Source organism: Lampetra planeri, chromosome 41 (assembly GCF_965212315.1).
Source record: "Lampetra planeri chromosome 41, kcLamPlan1.2.h2, whole genome shotgun sequence".
In the NCBI taxonomy this organism is placed as follows: Eukaryota; Metazoa; Chordata; class Hyperoartia; order Petromyzontiformes; family Petromyzontidae; genus Lampetra; species Lampetra planeri.
The window spans coordinates 10,504,844-10,525,969 of NC_136147.1; the positions used below are offsets into that span (position 1 = coordinate 10,504,844).

The 21,126-nt window shown below is 48.5% G+C and overlaps 1 protein-coding gene across 7 annotated transcripts in view; it reads right to left on the minus strand.

The window, feature by feature from the left end:
• SLC39A14 (solute carrier family 39 member 14) overlaps positions 1-21,126 on the minus strand; it is an 84,846-nt gene that overhangs the window by 17,143 nt on the left and 46,577 nt on the right. For 4 of the 7 annotated variants that reach the window (XM_078613610.1, XM_078613612.1, XM_078613611.1 and 1 more), the window contains 3 exons: positions 19,630-19,975; positions 3,233-3,404; positions 202-371 (listed from right to left, as the gene is read on the minus strand). In XM_078613610.1, coding sequence (XP_078469736.1) covers positions 202-371; positions 3,233-3,404; positions 19,630-19,896 — 609 coding nt within the window. In that variant the 5' untranslated portion in view covers positions 19,897-19,975. Of the gene's footprint in view, positions 1-201; positions 372-1,099; positions 1,270-3,232; positions 3,405-19,629; positions 19,976-21,126 lie in introns of all 7 variants that reach the window. The other 3 variants (XM_078613613.1, XM_078613616.1, XM_078613614.1) reach the window with 1 other exon arrangement.

The following is a 21,126-nucleotide window of genomic DNA, read 5'->3' on the forward strand; positions in this document are numbered from 1 at the left end:
GTATTATATGGGTGATTACGTTTTGACTGCGAGGTGTTTCTAATCTTTGGAACTGCCCAATAGAAAACGTTTCATACACCAATATACAAACATTACACGAGAGTGGCCCCTGTGGCAAGGATGTGCAAATACAGCATCTTGTGAGAGTTTTGTGTAACAGAATCAATCACGCGAGACGCAAGGTAAAGGGGTAGAGATTACCTCGGGTATCAATTGAAAGAGAGCGTTGGAATACAGTGTCCCGATAGCCAAAGCTATGAAGTACATGAGCAGCCGGCGGTAGAATTTTTTCCTCATGAAGGGCACCACGCTTGCTCCCACCAGGGAGCACAGGGAGATGATGGTGACACACAGGAACCCATAGCCCCACACTGAGCACAGCAAGTCCCGCAGGGGGTCAGGAGGGCAAGGGTCACAATGACAATGGAAGAGGAAGTCAAAAGAATGGTTTCATGCAGTAGGAAAGCAAAGAGAATGGGAACAAGCTCACAGGGTCAGGGTACACGAAGCAGGGGTCATGAGCGTAGATAGAGTGGCACGGGACACGAGGCAGGGGTGGTGAGCGTTGGTTAGAGAGTGGCATGGTACACGAGGCAGGGGTCGTGGGCGTGGTTAGAGGGAGGAGCAGGGAGGAGAATGAAGGGGGTCGTTATCACGCGGGTCATTGGTGGAGAGCGGGGGAGAGAAACAAAAACACCATTAATACATATGCAATGCTTCACCATAGCACGTCATCAATATATCATTTCAACAATCACTGATCCACTCTTACAAGCTGTATTGTGTATTGTACTGTGCAATTAACAGTCAAAGCTGGCTTACTCAAGTTTTTTTAGCTGTTAACTTCATAAAACCTGCAGCTTATATTTAAAAGCGACTTCACATTTGAGTACCAAAATAACCACGTGTGGCAATTGTGGCAGGGATCTTACGTCCCTAAACAATTGTGATTAATATCTGCACTTGGTTGCACTCAAAAGGAGGCGAGTTAAATACTCTTGCTACAGTAAACACACGTGGCTGTAACAGTGGATATGACGTTCGCGTTCGGTGCTAGCTTGATTTCGGGCTGGCAGTCACGGGCGCATGGGCATGGCACCTCTGGCAGTAGCTGCAAGGCGGCGTTAGAGAACAGGGTTCCAATGGCGAGCGCAATAAAGAAGGTGAGAATGCGGCCAAAATAGGGTTTCTTGGTGAAGGGGACGATAGCCACCCCCATCAAGGAGGCAAGGCTGATGAGCGTCACACTCAGCAGGCCAAAGCCCCACACTGCAAGCAACACACCGTGCCCAAAATCAGCAGGCTGCATACCGCACTCACTCACCGGCATGTACACGGTACACTATGGGCAACACAGCAACTCTCCACACAATGTAACGTGCATTTAAACATAGTAATATTAGTATTATCGTATGCATTTAACGTCCTGCCAACGCATTGTGAAATTTAAACAAAAACATCTGTTCAGCGTTGTTGTGGAGAATGTTAATAGCAATACAAATAACGCCGCCGTCCCACATTTGCCTCCATGTATAACATGATCATTCTTTACACATCCATTGGGCTGCACAACCTTCTGGGAGTGCAGCGTTGCTTCAGCACAAGCAAACTCTGCAATGAACTACGAATTTAATCAATACGGACAAAATCAGAAGGCCATATTCACTTTTGGGTTGTGTAAAAGCATACCTTTATTTTGTTACGGTTGGAGACAAACATGGGAAGGAGGCGCTTTAATTCACCAAACAGAAACATCAGTCACATGAAGTGAATTTGTACGTTCGTCCCAAGCTAGGTTTGAAAACAATCATTTTGGACAAGTGAAACAATTAGCCTGGTGCAAACAAGATAACGGGACAGGAGGCAAATAAGACATTTATCCTCGATAAACTGTGCAACATTGCAGACCAACCAAAATATCACCATTTTTGGATACCATCAAATCATGTGGCAGCTGAACTATAAATAAACATTTAGAAGCCAGGAGTAACGGCAAAGTAGAATATGAATCCATGTGTATGATGGTAATTATATAAATAATTAGAGAACACTCGAGTGCCGTGTGAGCGGCGGTGTTGAAGTGCTTTACAGACACCGGCTCGCTCCGTACGAGCGCATGTGCGACCGACGTCCCAGAAGCAAGGTCACAGCCTACAACGTTAGCCCCACTATGCACACCCATGCGTCCGTTGTGAGGCAGCATTGAAGGTGGTATTAGTTGCTTCTGTTTGTGTAATTTTGTGGTAATACTTGGGATACAGTGATAATTGCTCTGACAGACCGAATTCCTGGAGGGCTGCTCCCTACTCACTCACATTACGATGCGGCATTCATTATATTTTTTGGTGTGTTTGTTAAAGGGCAAAATGGAGATGCCACACGTAGAGCTTCATTACCAAAAGGTTATTTCTCTTTTGGAGGTTACGTTGGTCCCTCGTCATGGTACAAATAACCACAATTCCCCAGGGTATTGGTCCATGACTGTAGCGTCTGTTAACCAGGAGCGTAGGGAGATCCGTATGGTCAAGCGCCTGGCGCAGTGGCTGGCGAGCGAGCATGACCATGACGGCAGGGTGAGCACGACGACATCTGTGCAAGAGGCGGCCAAAATCTGTACGTCCGGAGAACTCCTCCGCTCAAGCCACCACGACCGAGGAGGCATTGAAAGGTCATGATACGCAGCTCGTGCAAACGTGGTGAAAACACGTTTAGCTTCGAATTTAGAATCTGACTTCTCAGCCACGGTGCCGTTCACAGCTGCTGCCTCCGCTCAGTTTGCCAGGTAGGACCGAGCATTGGTAAATTCTTGTGTGGGATTTAACAGGAACAGTGTTCGCTGGATATTTGTCAATCATTAGTTACAGATTTAAGAAACCACAATGTAATAGAGTCCAATATATGCGATATAATTGTATTTGCCATGTAAAAACATGGAGATAATGTAATTCCAGATAATCTGTGGCATTTGTTTGCACTACCTGGATGTCTCCCATTTTGGCCAAGTGTCAAAACCAGGGCCCCATGTGTTTTCTATGCCCGACTGGGCTGGTACGACCTGGGCGGCACGAGGTGGTGCAAGGCGCCACGGCCGCCGCTTGTAATCATGCAGCCTTAACCTCGCGACGTTCGCAGAGGTATGCGGATGCACGCAAGCACCCAAGAGGAGAGTGGTGCTTGAGCAAGTGGGAGGAAAAGCCAGCACAAGGCACGCGTGTCGGTGTATGGAACCCACCTTCGGCAGGAGAGGGCTTATCAGTGGCCCGGTAGGCCGAGTCCGCAGAGGGCTCAGCACTACACACCTCACTGTCTGAGAGGGCTGGGCACAGCTCCTCAAGCCGCTGCTGGGAAAATCCGCTCTGATTGCTCAGACTGCTTAATGTGAGCATCTCCGCATGGGACAAACACTGCAGGGCAGACAGGGGAGAGCGAGAGGAGAGTGGTGCTTGAGTAACGTAGAGTTAGTGCAATAATAATGAGAATGTTTATTGACATGCTCGTCACTGGGACGGCATGCATGGAACAGATGTTAATAGTTTGCTGTCACCACCACACATCCCTTTCTGCTGGGGCGCATGGAGAATAGGTAGGAGACAGTGCGATGTAGAGGATGTCAAACGACAAACACAACAAACTACAATTCGTTTGGCATTATCCTAAATAAATTAATTAAGTCTCACTTGGATGGCTTTTGCAGATCACAAGAGCAAAAGTGATCGTGCAATCATTGTGGTTAAAAATGCCCTTAGCTCAAGTTTATGAACGATGTTTTCTACTCAGTCCCGAATCCAATCCTTCTTGGTTGGGAAGATCAGTGCTTTGTGGTGTATACGCCCCGATACCAGTGTAGTGGGTTCGTATTAGGTGCACACACACGCAGCTTGGAGGCAACACTATTTATTAAACGGTAAGTAATATAACACTGTACATGAGGTGGTGACCACCTTCCTCAACTCACTAACACTCTGGAACACGACACAGACTGGACCAGGCAGGCAACGGCCTGCCTGGCCCAGGACGACGACTTGGGACTTGACGACCGATGATGTCTTCACTTTGGAGTACAGTACAACAGCCTCGCTCCGCGTTCACACCACGCTTATATCTGCTTTGGCGTGGCCGGCTCCGCCCAGGCGTGGCCGGCACCGCCCAGGCGTGGCTGGCTCTGTCCAGGCCACGCCTCCCTTCCCAGGCCACGCCTCCCTTCCCCCCACCTCTGGGAAGGTCCGGATCCCTCCACCACGTGACCCCCCAGGCACCCCCTTGGGGCCCCCAGCCCTCGTACGGGCCGACACAGTAGTGACCGTTCTATGTCACTACATCACCCCCCCCTGTATAAACACACAGCCGTCCCCGGCTGTAATACAACTGTGAAACATCGAAAAGGTGTGCCTCCGAACAAGCAACATCAATAAATGACCGGCGACCGATAAGAAATACAATCACATAATATATACAGAAACGACGAGGGTAAAAGGAAGGGAACCACATAGAAAATGGGGAATTAACAACAAATATACATGAAAACTGGCTAACCCACTTACGCTCCAGCACAGCACCCCCCCCGTGAGAATCACACATGCACCGACATGTGAGTGTGGCCATTGGAACGACGGCGTAGGCAATGAGCAAGGAGTCTGAGAAGCATGTAGAGCAGCCAGTCTTCAACGAGTCAATGTGGCCGGGCTTGGGGAACCAGAAGCGGCCCAAAGGGCACGGCCCCTCCCCCCAGGAGTCAAGAACAGAAGGAGCAGGACTAGCTGACGCATGCTCCACTCCCCCCCCAGTCCATAGCCGGTCGGCATAACCGGCGACTCCAAGGTGCCAGGTAGATACTGCCTCCTGTGACGAGAAACAAACCCTCCTGAGGCATCACTCAACGAACATTCGCCTCCGCTCTTCGGACATGACAGTCACCCAATAGCACCCCCCTGCCTTTCCGACATGGCGTCTCCATCCTGAAACCCGCGCACGTCGGCCATATCGGGGGGGGAATTTCCATGTTAGCACCCTACCGCCTTTCCGACGCGGCATCACAACCAGTAGCACGCGTCGGCCATATCGGGGGGGAATTTCCATGTTACCACCCCACCGCCTTTCCGACGCGGCATCACAACCAGTAGCACGCGTCGGCCATATCGGGGGGGAATTTCCATGTTACTACCCCACCGCCTTTCCGACGCGGCGTCACAACCAGTAGCACGCGTCGGCCATATCAGGGGGATTTTAACCCAGTCTCTCTCCAAGACTCGCATCGCAGCATATAGCTGTACCGACCGAGCTGAGACGACCCATCGTTCACTTACTGCACAACATGCACCCTAACAACTGAGGGATACAGTCCCAACGTAACGGGACAACTCCACCTGAACACTACGAATCTCCAGCCCACTTTTTCAACGCACCTCGGAGTGTCTCACTCTCCGGGCCGTCAGGTCAAGCCATCAGACACAGCATGATGGGACCACACTCTCTGAGCCATGTGAGCGCACAGCCCACTAGGCTAGACAAGCCACGGAGTGTCTCGATCTCCGGGCTGTCAGGTCAAGCTGTCAGACACAGCATGACGGGACCACACTCTCTGAGCCATGTGAGCGCACAGCCCACTAGGCTAGACAAACCACGGAGTGTCTCGATCTCCGGGCTGTCAGGTCAAGCCGTCAGACACAGCATGACGGGACCACACTCTCTGAGCCATGTGAGCGCACAGCCCACTAGGCTAGACAAGCCACGGAGTGTCTCGATCTCCGGGCTGTCAGGTCAAGCCGTCAGACACAGCATGACGGGACCACAATGTTCGTGTTAGACACGCAACTCTCACTGGGCCATCCTGGTCAGGATCTGCGCCCCAAGATAAGTGACAGCCAGCACCACAATTCCAAATCCCTGGCAGCATGTCACCATCGCAATTTAACACCATCACAACACATACAATTTGAATTATGATCCCCCACAGAACTGATCCAATGCCGAACAGGTACGCACAATTTGTGACGATCCCGAATATTCAATGGTCACAACAATACACCTCACATCCCGTATCCGTACACATCATCTCCGAGACTCGCATTGCAGCATGCAGCTGTACCAACCGAGTGGAGAGAGCAACGCAATTTGACGGCAATTAACGGAAACGCACCCCCGATCCATGTAGAACACAAGGGGCATTCCCGCACAAAAGACATCATCTGTGCAACAACGGACAGGAACCAACCAGTGAGTTTGAAACAAACCGAACCTGTCATTTCAAAATCCCCTTCAACATTAACCATGGGACTCAGGGCATTCGAATTTTGAGAGAAAAAAAACTAGACACAAACCCCAAGAATCGCCGAATTGATTAATACAGTATATGCAGTATACGAAGTTCGTACAGTCAATCATTTGGCGCAATGCTCCATCCAGTCCCCACATGGCAACACACACAATCAATACTCCAGACAATCCGTACATAGTAAATAATCACAAGAAAGTACCCAACAGTCCATACACTGTTAACAATTTCAAGCAAAGCTCCATACGGTCTGTACATTGGCAACAATGACGATCAAAGTTTCTGACAGTTACACGTGACAATCACGAGCGAAACTCCATACAGTATACACAATAACAATGGCGATTTCGCAACAAAACGACGTAACAACACGAGTCATTAACACGGCAACCTACAGGATATCAACGGAGCTCGGGACACCAAACAACGAATTAATCATTAACTACACCCAGAAGATACCGATCTGGACGCCGTAATTAACAACACTGTTACAAGCAGACATCCGCATGGAAGCCACGTCAATTTATCACGCACACAACCGGACGAACACGCTCCGCAAACCAGCGAGTAAAAAAAAAAACACCCGCGATCGCAACCCGGCACACGCAAGATGGGTGAAATTATTATTTTTCTTGGGGCCGGGTGCTTGTCATGTCAAGACTCGCCTGGCGACTGTGAATAGCGGAGGGCGGCAAGGTGGAGCACTGGGACGGCCCGAAGAATCTTTCATGGTGAACACGGCCTGCTCTTGCGAACCCATCCACCTCTCGCGCTCGAGCAGAAGACTGGAACTCCCCCTCCGCAGGTGTTGATGTCGGCGGGAGCGGCATTTCGGCAGCAGGAGCGGCGTTTTGGCGGGAACCGCGCCCCGACGCCGAGTTGGCGGGAGCGGCGTTTTGGCGGGAACCGTGCCCCGACCAGCTGCCGAGTTGGCGGGAGCGGCGTTTTGGCGGGAACCGCGCCCCGACCAGCCGCCGAGTTGGCGGCCCCACCGCGTGGCCCGCATGCCCGGCCCTCCCCCGCCAGCCCCCGCAGAGACGACGGTGTCCTCTCCCCGCGGCTCCATCGCTCCGTTCCCGATGGCGGCGAAGCAGCGGTGTGATGGCAGTCCCGCCGCTCCGCGTGCAGCGCCATCTCTCTCTCTCTCTGTCACCAGGGCTGCCATCCCCGGGGCTGTCCGAAGGATGGTCGTCACACCATCCCCGTCGTACGAAGGCGTCCAGGTGAGTTTTGTATTTGTTTTTCATGTGCCCATTTTACGTCCCTAAGATAACACCTAGCAATATTTATATTTCCACAACTTCTGACACCAAATGTAGTGGGTTCGTATTAGGTGCACACACACGCAGCTTGGAGGCAACACTATTTATTAAACGGTAAGTAATATAACACTGTACATGAGGTGGTGACCACCTTCCTCACCTCACTAACACTCTGGAACACGACACAGACTGGACCAGGCAGGCAACGGCCTGCCTGGCCCAGGACGACGACTCGGGACTTGACGACCGATGATGTCTTCACTTTGGAGTACAGTACAACAGCCTCGCTCCGCGTTCACACCACGCTTATATCTGCTTTGGCGTGGCCGGCTCCGCCCAGGCGTGGCTGGCTCTGTCCAGGCCACGCCTCCCTTCCCAGGCCACGCCTCCCTTCCCCCCACCTCTGGGAAGGTCCGGATCCCTCCAGCACGTGACCCCCCAGGCACCCCCTTGGGGCCCCCAGCCCTCGTACGGGCCGACACAGTAATGACCGTTCTATGTCACTACACCAGTAAGACAGCATCATTAGCACCCACACACCCCCTCCTACTGTCAAGAAGGTCATCTTTGACATACGGAGATGATGCAGGTACATATCACATCAGTGACTGCATAAAGATAAGACTGCCCACTTGAAGGTGAGATATATCACTGCATATTTATTTAGTGCCACCCAACTGGTTTATTGCATCTCATGCAAAAAAAAACATGGCCTCCACTACATTTGAGAAAATGGGTAACGCTTCAGTGATAGATTTGCTGAAATTCTTCTGTCAGCTCGCCATTCAAACGTCGTGTCCACACCAGTGGCCCATCACTTCAACAGCGGGGATTACAGCTCCAGTGACGCGCCAACGCATGGCCTCGTCCCGACCTCTGCTGGGAATGAGACCAAAAGAGGCTGCTCGCTACATTGTATTCAAACCGATATCGTTCAGCTGGCAGGACTGAACGAACGCCTCACCTTCACTTGATATGTAGCTTTATTATTGACAGATACATTTATCCCTTTCTCATTTCATATACTTTATTTCCATGTGGATAACTCAAATTTTATTTCTCAGATGTATCTGCCTCAGGAATCTAGGGGAGGTAAATTCCTTTGAGCTGGTGATTGGGCCCAGGAATACATTGCTCGGTGATCTAAATCACTATTTTCGTACTGTTTTTAGACTATGTTAAGCACCTTGAGCGAAGCTGCTCTATAAATATAAATAAGAATCATGCTTTGTCCTCACAAGAACAAATTCTTTCAATACAATGTGCCTGCAAAATATTATAATTTAACTTTTTTGTTAATTACTTTTATTGATCCAACCACTGGGAGGGGGGCGTAAAACTTCCGCGACAGGTGAGTGGTGCATAACACAACCAACGCGGATATGTAGGACCATAGCGATATGTGGTACGTGCGTCAGATCCATTTTCTTGAGGGAAAGGGGAGGGGAGTCAGTCTCATTGTAAGTTCAATCAAGTAAACTTAGGGTCTCTGGAGTGGTATTCATGAGGGGGCCACAGATCTGGGTGAACTCCCCTTCCCTATTCCTCACTTTCAAACTCAGGTGTTCTAAAGCTGCTAGGGCGAATAGAATAATGCCAGAGGGTGAATGAGGGGGCCCCATGATTCTTCCAGGAGCTCAAGATGGTCTTTCTACACGAAATGTCAAATGCTTGGAGAAGGGTGTGTTGGTGCCTGGTGATACTTTGGGGTAAAAGGCCCAGGAGGGAGGATTCAATGTTAGGTAGTATCTCGGTGCCACACATCACGTTCTATAGATTGGTTATTTTATCATAGAATATCCTGATGGTGAGACAGTCCCAGAAGGCGTGAATGTATGTTTGTATGGTGCTCAGGGGGCACCTAGGGCAGTCTGGGGATATGGTCTGGGAGAATTTTGCCCTCCGTTGGTTAGTGAGATGTGTGTCATGAACGACCTTGAATTGAATCGTCCTAAGAGGGAGGGATCTTAGACCTTGCCAGGGGTTGTGCCAAATTAGTTTCCAAGACTCTAATGGGATAGGGTGGCACACCGCACCCTCCCAAAGCGATCTGGTATTTGGTCTCACCTCAGTAGGGCCCGGGAGTAGGAGTTGGTATGCCTCAGAGATTTTATAGTGGGCCCTCTCCTCCGTCAGCCACACCCATATCGGGGAGGGGATCTTTCAGAGGTCAACATCCCTTGCCTTGTTAATAGGGTGCCTGATCTGGAGAAATTTGAAAAAAATTGCTATTAGGGATGTTATATCACTTTCTAATGTTTTGGAGAGTGTTCATCCCCCGAGTCAGACGAGCGATCACCCAACCTCCCGATTCCGCTCTTTTCAAAGCTGGCCAGCTGACCCCCTTGCCCCCAATTCTGAGGGATGAATGATCCCACATAGGGGGACAGTCGCTAGAGGCCAAAGGTGATAGTGATCAGTCTATTTCTCAGGATCCAGAGGGATGTGTTGATCGAGGATAGTGGTTTAAAATCTGAGGGCTTATCTTTTGGGTGCGAGTAGACTATCCCCTCAAGGCTCCAATGAGATACTATTACCTCTTCCCACTTCTTCCAGGAACCCTGTCAGTTCTTGTTGAGCCAATGCTTAACCGTAAGGAGGCCTCCCAATAAGTATTACTTAGAAAAATCAGGTAGCGCCAGCCCACCGTATTTATTTCCTTGAGTTAAGGTATGGTTGCCGTTCCTGGCCATTTTGTGGCCCCAGACAAAGGAACATACGAGGAAGCAGGGCTTATTGAAGAATTTCGGAGGCATCTTTGTCGGGATCATCCTGATGTGGTAGAAGGCCTTCAGAAGGGTAATCATTTTGACCAAGTGGACCTGATTGGGGAGTGATAGCGGCATATCATTCCAAACAACTAGGGAGGCCTCAATCTCTAAAACAAGGGATGGGGGGCTAGGGGGGGGAAGTTCTGTTTGAAGAGGTCTGCTAGGTTGGAAGTCATATTCACCCCAAGGTACTTGATTTGGGAGGGTCACCACCTGAAGGGGGAGACATTGGGTGGAGGTCTTCCTGAAATCAGGGACAGAGGCATGATTTCTGACTTTGTGGCGTTGAGTTCATAGCCTCAGACTGCATCGTACTCCATAATAATCTTCAGGAGGGCAGGTATTGAGGTGTCCAGTTTTGTGATTACCAGAACATCATCCGCGTATAAATTTACTTTATTTTCGACTTGCCCGTAGTGTATGCCTAATATCTCATGGCTACTTGGTATCCTGGCTGCCAGATACTCAAATGCAAAGAGAGGGGAAGGGGCCTCCCTGTCTCGTGTCTCTAGTGAGGGGGAACCTCTCTGAGACAAACCCATTAGTAGTAACTGTCGCAGTAGGATGAGCATAAAAGAGTCTGCACATTTCAATTAACCGGGGGGGGGGGGGGGGGGAAGGCTAGCCTCTACCTGATTGAAAGTCTTCTCCACGTCTAGTGCAATGGGGTACGCTTACTTGATTGACCTGGAGGCAATATCAACTGAGTTGACCAGGGTTCGGATGTTGTCTGTGGGATCCCTGCCTTTGACGAACCCCGTCTGGGCAGGGCCGATGACCACCAGGGTTATAGCATACAGCTTATAGTCCATATTCAAGAGAGAAATGGGCCTGTAGCTCTTGGTCTGGCCTAAGGGGGATCCCGATTTATGTATGACGGTGATTGTCGCCTCTTCCATGGAGTCCAGGAGTTTCCCTTGTCTAACAGACTCGATGAAAGTGTCAAGGAGGTGTGTTAGGATCAGAGGGCCCAGGCTTCTGTAGAACTTCCATGGGAAGCCGTTGGAGCCTGGGGCCTTCCTTGCGGGGGAGGAACCCAGGTTCTCCAGGAGTTCAGGGAGCTGGATTAGAGGTTCCGAACCTTCCCTCCAATCCGGGTGGATATGGGATCAGGGAGGCTCAAGTAGGAATTGATCAATGTTGGGGCTCCATGAAAGGTCTGACCGGTACATGTCCTTTTAGAAGTTGCATAACTTCTCATTAACCTTCGCTTCCCTCGTCTTGAAGCGCCCATCGGCATCCTTGATCCCAGCAATGTGGTTACGAGTTTGCTTGCACTTGACCAGCTGGGCTAAGAGCTTGGTCGTGGAGAGAGAAGGGTCGTGAAACGTAAACCTGGCCCTCAAAGAGAAGGGAGGTTTGAGAATAGGATTTCCCCTTTTTCTGGCAACAAAACAGGTGTTAAGATGTTAAAACACCAAACTGAAACCTTTTACAAGGAATCGTGTGTGCATTAAACACAATACTTGTGGTCAAAATGCAAACAAAAAACACTCTGATAGTATATGCATTGTTTTTTAAACTGATTGGTCCATACCAGAGACGGCTTTCTTTCGAGCCTCAAACATCGCCTCTCTGGGGTTGGTTAGCTAGACCCTGAGCTTGGCAGGGTATAGGAGCTGAGTCCTCACCCCTTCTCTCTTCCCCAGGTCCTTGTATAGAGGGGGAGCAACAGTGCCCGCTGCTTGGAGTCAGGTCCGGGGAAATGAAGGCCTGGGAACCCTGGATTTGTATGTTGTTAGCCTCCACTCTATTTATCAGGTGGATGAAGAGGGGCGAGGTTTAGCGGCTTGATTTGTCTCCATGTTGGCCGTGCGTTCCCTTCGACCCACTCAGAAAGCCTGGACTATGGCTTCAGGTGCCAGAGGGGGGGATGTCCTGTAGTTGGATGTTCTTGAGTGCAGCTGGGAAATGGTTCCTGACATACACGAAGACCCCATTCCTTGCTCAAGCCCTCCACCCCTTCTGGAACTCCGAAAATATTCAATTGGCTTTCCTTGTTTTTAGCCTCTAAATTAATGATTGCCTCTTCCAGAGCCTGGAGTTGGTCTCCCCTCCTATTATCGCTCACCACCAAATTCTCTGCCGTGACCTTCAAGGCCATGATAAACGCTTCCTGGAAGTATTTTCTCCCAATTTAGATCAAAGTTCTTGGAAGAGCTGAAGGACATCCCTATCCGTTTACTCAGGTCTTGGTTTGGACAGAGAGGAGAGGGGGGAGGAGGCTTTAGCCTTCTTCCCCAGGATCCGGTCTACTATTAGGCTCGAGGAGGAGCGAGTAGACTCAGGTTGTTGACAGAGCAATTACTGTGTTGGGCCTGCTCTGGGGGGTAAACGTGATCTAAATCACTACAGCATCGCCTGTGCCTCCCTGAGAACACTTCTCCAATTGACCCCTGGGCTGGTGCAAGGAAACGCTCCCTCACACATGTAGCCGTCGGTCATCACGTTATATTTAAACTGCAATAATCCCTGGAGATGGAATATTTCGATAGCAAGGGTGTCCAACATTGTCACTTGTAATAATTGTCAAGTATGTATGTAATTGTTGTGTACAATGCTTACTATGATGTCTAAAAGCAAAAAAGCAGATGTGCAGGCAGATGAATTTTTTTGCCGACCGGAGTGCTTCATGCTGACGGAACCATGTCAGGCAGATGGGTGAAAACATAACTTATGAACGATGTTGAAATGTCCTACAGTGAAGTCTTTGAGGACTGGTAAGGGGCGAGTCTTCATAAAGTCCAGTTACCATCGGAGTCAAGGCCGCAGAATCGTTTGTTAAGTGTCATACCCAAAGTGACAATCCTTGTCCTGAAGGCTTTATCGCTCACTTGCATCTTCTCACAAGGTCTCGAGTCATTCAATCATCACTAATCCCATACCCTTATCTTGGCAAAATGCCTCTCATTCTCTCTCTCACTGTCTCTCCAGTGAGAGTTTGGGCACAGTAATTGATTCGATCTGTGGCTTGGTGAGCTATTCACAGCAGTCCCTGGAGTGTTATGTTTATCGTAGACACCACGTGGTCAGCACAACACGAAGGGGAATGATTAGAGGTGCCGCGTTGCTAAGATGACGAGGAGCTGCCTAGTGGATTGCTCATAGAGACAACGACCCCAGAGGCCACGTCACTAATCCTGCCCAGCGGCATTCGGGCACAGGGCTCACACTTCTTGGTGCAATGTCACAGTAAACCTCGCGCAACTAGAGGCCGACTCTGCTCACTATCTTTTACTATACTTCACTGCAATGCCATGCACCGCCTTGCACCTCCCTGCACGGCCCTGCACGGCGCAGGAGCCAATAACCATGGACCGATGAAAACTGCAGTCCTGCTGTGCAGAGAGCCCATGTTGCCATGTCTTCTAGTGTTGCACCTAAAAACGTATTATTTTTGAAATCTGTAAATTAAGACACTTTTAATTTCCTGGTGACATTTAATCCAAAAGTAATGAAAATGCTCCAGTGTATTATAGTGACTCAAGATTAGTGGTTCCCCTCGTGTAAGGATGTGAAGTAGCTTATTCCCAATCTAGTTTTGTTCATGTTGCTTTCAATGGCAAGACACTTTGTGATGAAAATTGCATATCTGTCCACTGTAGACACGACCACTAATCACCATGAAACCATACGCATTTCAGTGATGTCCACAGTTATAAAGCTGCATTACAGTATTACATCAGTCTGCAGTCTGGATAATGATACATCGAGGTGTGTATGTTCTTTGCTGCACACCTTCAATCTTTCCATCTCTTGGTGCAATCCCAGGCACTCCTCTCAATGCTTATTTGCACCCTATTAAGCTTTCTTCCATTGTCTGTGCAAAACATTCTGGGTTGCCCTGTACAGCAGCACACCAGTAAAGTTGGTACCGAGCACCCTGTGCGTGTCGGGATTCGGGTGAAATTGCCCGCATATTACGTGGACAGACGCGAATCTCAGTGAATGATCGTCTCTGTAACCCCATGCACTCACCCATGAGGATGAACATTTCCTACAATAATGTAGCAGAAGTTCACCCAGAGACATGTAACCGCAGTGGCAGTAGCGTCTCCAAACACTGTTAGAAGGCATGTATTCTCCGCAGCATTGTCTCGTAGCATGACAACTAATTGGCCTTCACAACAGATTGCGAGACAGGAAGGCTCACCTGATCGAGTTGCTAATCTTTCTCAAGAGATGCCGCGATAACAAGGTAATACCGATCACGTTAACACTCACATCTGCTGCTGTCACTTCTCCTAATGCTAAACGGATCTTGTTTAAAGCTAGCCTATCGCTAAAATGTCCACTTCTGATTGGGACCACGTAGATAACATGACAGTTTATTTTGCTAATTCAATGTCAATCAAATGTAAAGTTAACTTGATCGCTAAATTCAACCTCCTGTCAAAAAAGAAGCCAGAGCCACACGTTAAAAAATTAGATGTTAACAAGATTGGCATCAATCATAGTAACATCCCAATTTCCGACAGCCTAAAATCGGTACTAGCTAAAGGGTTGAATTTCGCAGTCACCCCTAAACACATCCCAGTGGATAATATAATTGCCCAGGTCGACGTAGCCCTCAAAGGCTTGGGACACATCCCGGCAGACGTTGCTAGATCTGAAATCGCTATCCTCAAAAACGCTAAGAAACCCATTAGCAACATCAGCAAGGACGAGCGTTTTGATCTCTCTAAATGAAAAAAACAGATGGCATTGTCATCCTCTCAGCCGACAAGGGCAATGCCACTGTCATCATGGATAAAACCACTTACAACAACAAAATTCAGGACCTTCTTCATGATGGCAGCTATACCGAAATCAACAGAGATCCCACCAACCGCCTAGCCACACAAACCAACAATATCATCACGGAATCGACTTCTCTAATCGATCAGACCAAGCAGAGCTCCCTAAAACCTTCAGCTGCTTGACCACCCAGATTTTATGGCCTTCCAAAAATCCACAAAGTAGGTACCCCGCTCCGTCCTATCGTCTCCACCATTAACTCACCCACCTACAAACTGGCCCAATTTCTGTCTGAGACCCTGCTTCCTTTTACGGGCAAGTCCACCTCAGCTGTACTTAACTCAGCTCACTTGGTTTCTCTAATCAAGGACAGATGATTTGCTTGTCAGTTTTGATGTAGTCTCTCTGTTCACCAATGTACCTGTACCTGACACCATTGCAATCATTGAAGACTTGGTCCAACAAGGACTGAATCCAGATGTACCAACTTTGGTAAGGCACTGCCTTACCAACACATACTTCACCTGGAATGGTACATTCTACAAACAAAATGAGGGTACCCCAATGGGTTCTCCCTTATCGCCAGTGGTCGCGAATGTTTTCATGGAGAAACTTGAGACAGATGCTATCCAGACACCCACCCTACGTCCTACCTTGTGGAAGAGATACGTAGATGACACGTTCATCATCTGGTCACATGGCCTGCCAGCACTGAACCAATTTCTCAACCACATCAATTCCATACACCCGTCTATCAAATTCACCACGGAAGTGGAAAAGGATGGCAAGCTACCATTCCTGGATGTTTTGATCGAGAAGAGACCTGATGGCTCGTTGGGACATTCGGTCTATAGGAAAGCCACCCACACGGATGCCTATCTAAAGCCTGACTCCCACCACCATCCAGCCCAGAAGAATTCCCTCATCAAAACACTACACCATAGGGCCCGTTGCATCTCCGATCAGCACCACCTAGCCAGTGAGTTGGAGCACATACACCAAGCCCTCAGGATGAACGGATACTCGGACCGTACAATCCGCAAAGCTGTCTCCCCCAGCCATGGGGAGACAAACTTCTGAGGATCCCACCAAAACCATCACTTTACCATACATAGCAAGGGTTACCAAAAAGATTTCCAAAATCTTAAAGAAACACAAGATCCAGGTTCGTTTCAACACAGTACACAAAATCCGTGATTTAATCCCATCTGTAAAATATGCAAATTCCTGACATGCAATACCCTGGTGTCTACAAACTCAGTTGTGGTTGCGGCAGCAGTTTCATTGGGGAAACGAAACGACGTCTCGGACCGCGTTCGTGAACACAAGGCAGATCTGAAACACGATAGGACCAATACCTCTGCCGTTGCTGATCATTGTTTTAACTCTGTGGGCTCACACGAAATAGATTTTTCCAAGACGGAGGTACTCTGCAAACCTACTTGCTACCTTCAGAGATTTGTTCATGAAGCCATCCAGATATATAAACACAGACACAACTTCAACCGAGAAGATGGGTACAAACTGAGCAATCATTAGAAGAACGTTAGAAACCAGGTAAAGTCTTAACTGACTGATGTTTCCATCATACCTGCCTGTCAGCTGTTATTTCCGACTCTGTCTCTCTCTCTCTCTTAGATCTCTCATGCTCACATGTCCTTTGCATTGTTACTCTCATGCCTTTGGATTGCACTCTCATGCTCACATGTCCTTTGGATTGCACTCTCATGCTCACAAGTCCTTTTGATTGCACTCTCATGCCTTTGGATGGCACCACTCTTCGTTCTTACGTTAACATGCTAATCTCTCACATTAACATAGCCACTTCCGTGCCCTCGTCGAGGAGGCCGCTCTCCGTTCTCACATCAACATCACTAGCCCCGCCCACTTCTTTATGACCCTTGGGCTACACCCATTTCAAACCTTTTAAAACAGTCTGCCTTAGTAGGAGATCATGCTTTCCCACCTGATGACGCCCGAAACGTCGGGATTTATTTATTTTTTTACCTACGCGACTTTACCGAAAGAACCAAAGAGTATGAACAGCTCTATCATTTCCCCATCTCGAACCATCTTGGTCAGAAATGCTTATTCTCGCTTTTCTTTTAATCCTGCCAAGTTAATTACCTCTCTGTGTGGGGCGCCATAGTGGCGAGATGTTAACTGCCTTGCATGGTATACAGGTCATGGGTTCGATCCCGACCATAACGCCTGTATATTTTGTGTTTGCATGTTCTCCCCATGGTCACATGGATTTTTCCACATTTAGAAACATCCGTCTACAGTATTTGGCCACTTAAAGTCACTTTGTTGAGCTATCATTTGTGGTCAGATGGATTCTGAAAACGATCTGCATAGCTCAGTGGGCCTTACCTAGTAAAATAAAAAAAATAGTAGCATATATACGTGTATGGAGGAACATGTTCAAGAACCCGGCCAGGAGACTCAGCAGTATAACGGTGGAGAGTTAAAATCTTGGTGGAGGGTTGACTCGTCCCATCATCCCTCTGGGGTCGATACAATTAGTACCATTTGGTGGGGAATTCAACAGTGGTTGTGCTATGCGTAACAGACTCGCCACCACCAGAGGAACATGGAATTTCCACCATTTCCTCAGGACTGTAAAGGGGAAGAGCACTGATGCCTCCATGCGCGTTGAACGGGCGGATGACATCGACTTGTAATTGTAAGAGCAGCACCGTGGATTGGACATAGGAACTCTTAACCTAAGGATGTGGCCCATGATGAGTTTGTCCAGATGCCTGGCTTCGACTTAACCTCCCAAGGTGCCAGTGGGTTCAGTTTAACCGATTCCGGTGTGACCAGGGGGTGTGTGCCGTTTCCGAACATCGATGGGGCGTACTACGTGATAGCCCGCTGTGTGAATGCGGGAAGCAGGAGAACCATGATGCGCATCATCTCTGGCTGTGAAATCTGTCAGGGTATGCCGGGCGGACTGGTTGTCCTGCACATGCTGGAGGAGGCTGACATGGTTTTGTGGCTCCGTGGGCTGATGTCCACTCACATAAAAACTAACAAGCATATGTATTTGCTTATTTTTCTTGCATATCTGGCTCTATAACTGTATGTAAAAGCATTTGCTGAATAAAATTATGAGAGTAGCGTCACGAAAGCCACTGCAATGATCGGGCAGCAGCAGCGCATATACAAAACCTGGCAGGAGCAGAGAGGCCAGTCTTGCCGGCCACTCGCGTAGTAGTGGCTTTGAATAATTTAATCTGCGGTCCCGGTCGAGTTACCCACGTGGCTTGTGTTCCCAAAATAACACTTCAATAACAAGCACCCTGGTCGGAGTCACAATCTCGTGCGGGATAGTCCCTGATACCCATGCATGTTATGGTTGAGGTTAGGAATGCTCACCATTCCTCTCTGATGAACCCCATGAGATCTTTGTGATTCGTAACTCTTCTGTCCATGTTTAGCAGGAAAACTTTTTTGTGGGTTGCTCAGTGATCAGAGGTTGCACTAATCGTATGGATGAGGTGATTGAAGCATCCTGCACGAAGCCTGGTAATGAACCTTCTCAGAGTATTCTAATGTGGAAGCCAGGTGCTCGCAGCTGGAAAAAACCTCAAAAGCTAAACCATCGGGTCACAGTGGTCTGCCAGAATGCCCTCATTGCCAATGTCATCAGCTGGAGAGATCGGCTTAGATATTTTTAAACAGATGGGGAGGACGCGTCAGTGGGGAATGTTAGACATGTCGTGTATGTACGTCTCTCTGATGAAGAAGTCACGGAGTTGGAATGATGGTTCGCACTGGACTGCGAATCAGGGAAATCGACACAGCCAGACTGAGCCCCAACATGCTGTGAATAGCTACAAGAAGAGATCACCAGTATATGCAGGTCAGTCACTTTCAGTTTAAATCGGTTCTTGTAAAAATACAAGACTAGCATGCAACCGCTGGTTTAAAGGGGTTAGAGTCTTCGGTGTTTTTATTGGCCGGGTCCAGTCATTTTGGTGACCAGGTCACACTCTTGCAAAAGAGGCTCTTCCTGGTCTACTGAGTTCTTGCCTGGTTAAGAAAAATAAACTTTGGACGCAGCTGTTGTGTGTATTTGGTGCATTTAGTGGGTGAAATGTCAGAGAAGTTTATTATGGGAATCATGGTCATGTAAGCGGGTGAATCTTTATGGCGGGTGCCAGCATCGCCGTGTCATCAGTTTGGCTAGAGGAGGGTTACGTGTCGAACCTCTCCCCTCCCACACCGTGGAGGTGTGGGAGGGGAGAGGTTTGATGAGGGAAGACCAGGAGCCCTGCTGGGCCCTGCTATGTGCGGGACATAGCGTTACTGGCCTCCAGTGCACGTGAACACTCACACCAAGCGGAACAGTCATATGGCGCCAACCTCGGCAAAACTAGGAATGTGGAATTTACACCACTGGGTGAAGCTGTGAGCAGGAGAAGAGCAACTCCTCCATGCTCGTGCGAACGGGAAACCACTCAGACTATTGAATGGCGCATACTCTTTTGGCTAACGAGCTTAGTTGCATTTCAGTCCGATGACAAATTAATTAGAAACAAAGCTGCACGTGGACATCGTAATGAAAACTTTAATAACTTACCCTTGAAGAATTTTCTTTAACAGAGTTGCTATCAGGGTGGGTCCTTGCGATCCGAGTTTCTGTGCTCAGGTTGAGACTCATTTGGAAAGTGTTCTTTAGCTGCTCCACTGTGAGTGATCCGTTCGCTCCGTATTTTTCCAGAATTTTTAGCAGTAACATTTCAGCGGAGAACTCTGATGTATGAGACCATGATTGCATAGGGTAGAGGGCAAGAATGAGCATCGAGCAGTCTATCCAGGAAGGCCGCAGTCGACATGGAGAAGGCATGGTGAGAGGGCAGCTGAATTATGATGGCAGATTATACTTCTCAGCAACCAGAAATGTCCCAGGAGAATCAGTTGCTTTCCTAGAGAAAAAGAAAAAAACATTTAAATATTGGAAACAACAAAAAAACATGAATATTTAATTATATGTGTTTATGTATATTTTGTGGGGTGCAGTGGCGCAGTGGTTAGCGTACTGCACAATGAACATGGTGACCAGTTTGATTCCCACTCACGACTAATAACAGTGGCGAATATCTGAACTAATCCTGGCGCTCCCCCTAGATTGAATCAGCCTCAAATGAGTACCTGGTGCAGTATGTACACATCAGCACTGCGGAGACAAAGGCATTAGTGTTGGCCACCCACCCGCTTGTGTGCCGTGCCAGTCTTCATAGGTGCTTGCTAACAGCACTTGCCCCAACAGTCTGTTAAGGCTACACGGGGGATCTTTGTCTTTGTATATTTCCATGCACGAACATGGTATGCAAAATCAGTTTTACTTATACACGCCACAAACAACAATAAAGACGTAATGTAATACAATATTATTGCATGTACAGTACTCATTCAGCTTTCCGATATTTATCATGCCCTGCTGCACAATCTTGCGGCACAAGATTGCGTGTGTCGTTCGTGTTGATGTTTATCGGACTGTTGACCGTGGACGTCTTGCGCTCGGTATGTGGGCTCCGGCATCACCGTGAGATATCGGCTCATTTGTATTCGAATTAACGATGTCCATTTCACCCAGATAGCAAGTGACACAAAAGCATGTCACAGGCGGGCCGCGAGAAAGCTCCTGTCGCACCTCCTGGCTTTGACATTCCTCCTCAAAGACACTGGTGTAATCATCAACCACATCAACACATCATCAATAGGCCGCTGCGTCCGTCTCATTCATAATGTAAATTAAAGACAAGCCAGAGTGCGATTGTGGCCATACAACCCAATCTATGGACCGTGCAGTAAACCACTGTAGTCTGTACTCCTGTAATGAGGGGAGGACCAGGAAAACTATACAAATCCTCTCCTGTAGCCCTCTCGTCATGGTGATCAGACCTCAACATCAGTATTTAGCTCCTGAACATATTGCCATCATAACAAAATTATAATCGGCTCTTTTCACATGTCGGCAATTTTCTCTTGTCTAGTTTTTTTTGCAAAAAACACGCCGATGTCTCCGTGACCAACAACGCAGCAGGTTGCCAGGCAAGAAAGGTTTGGAGGTTTC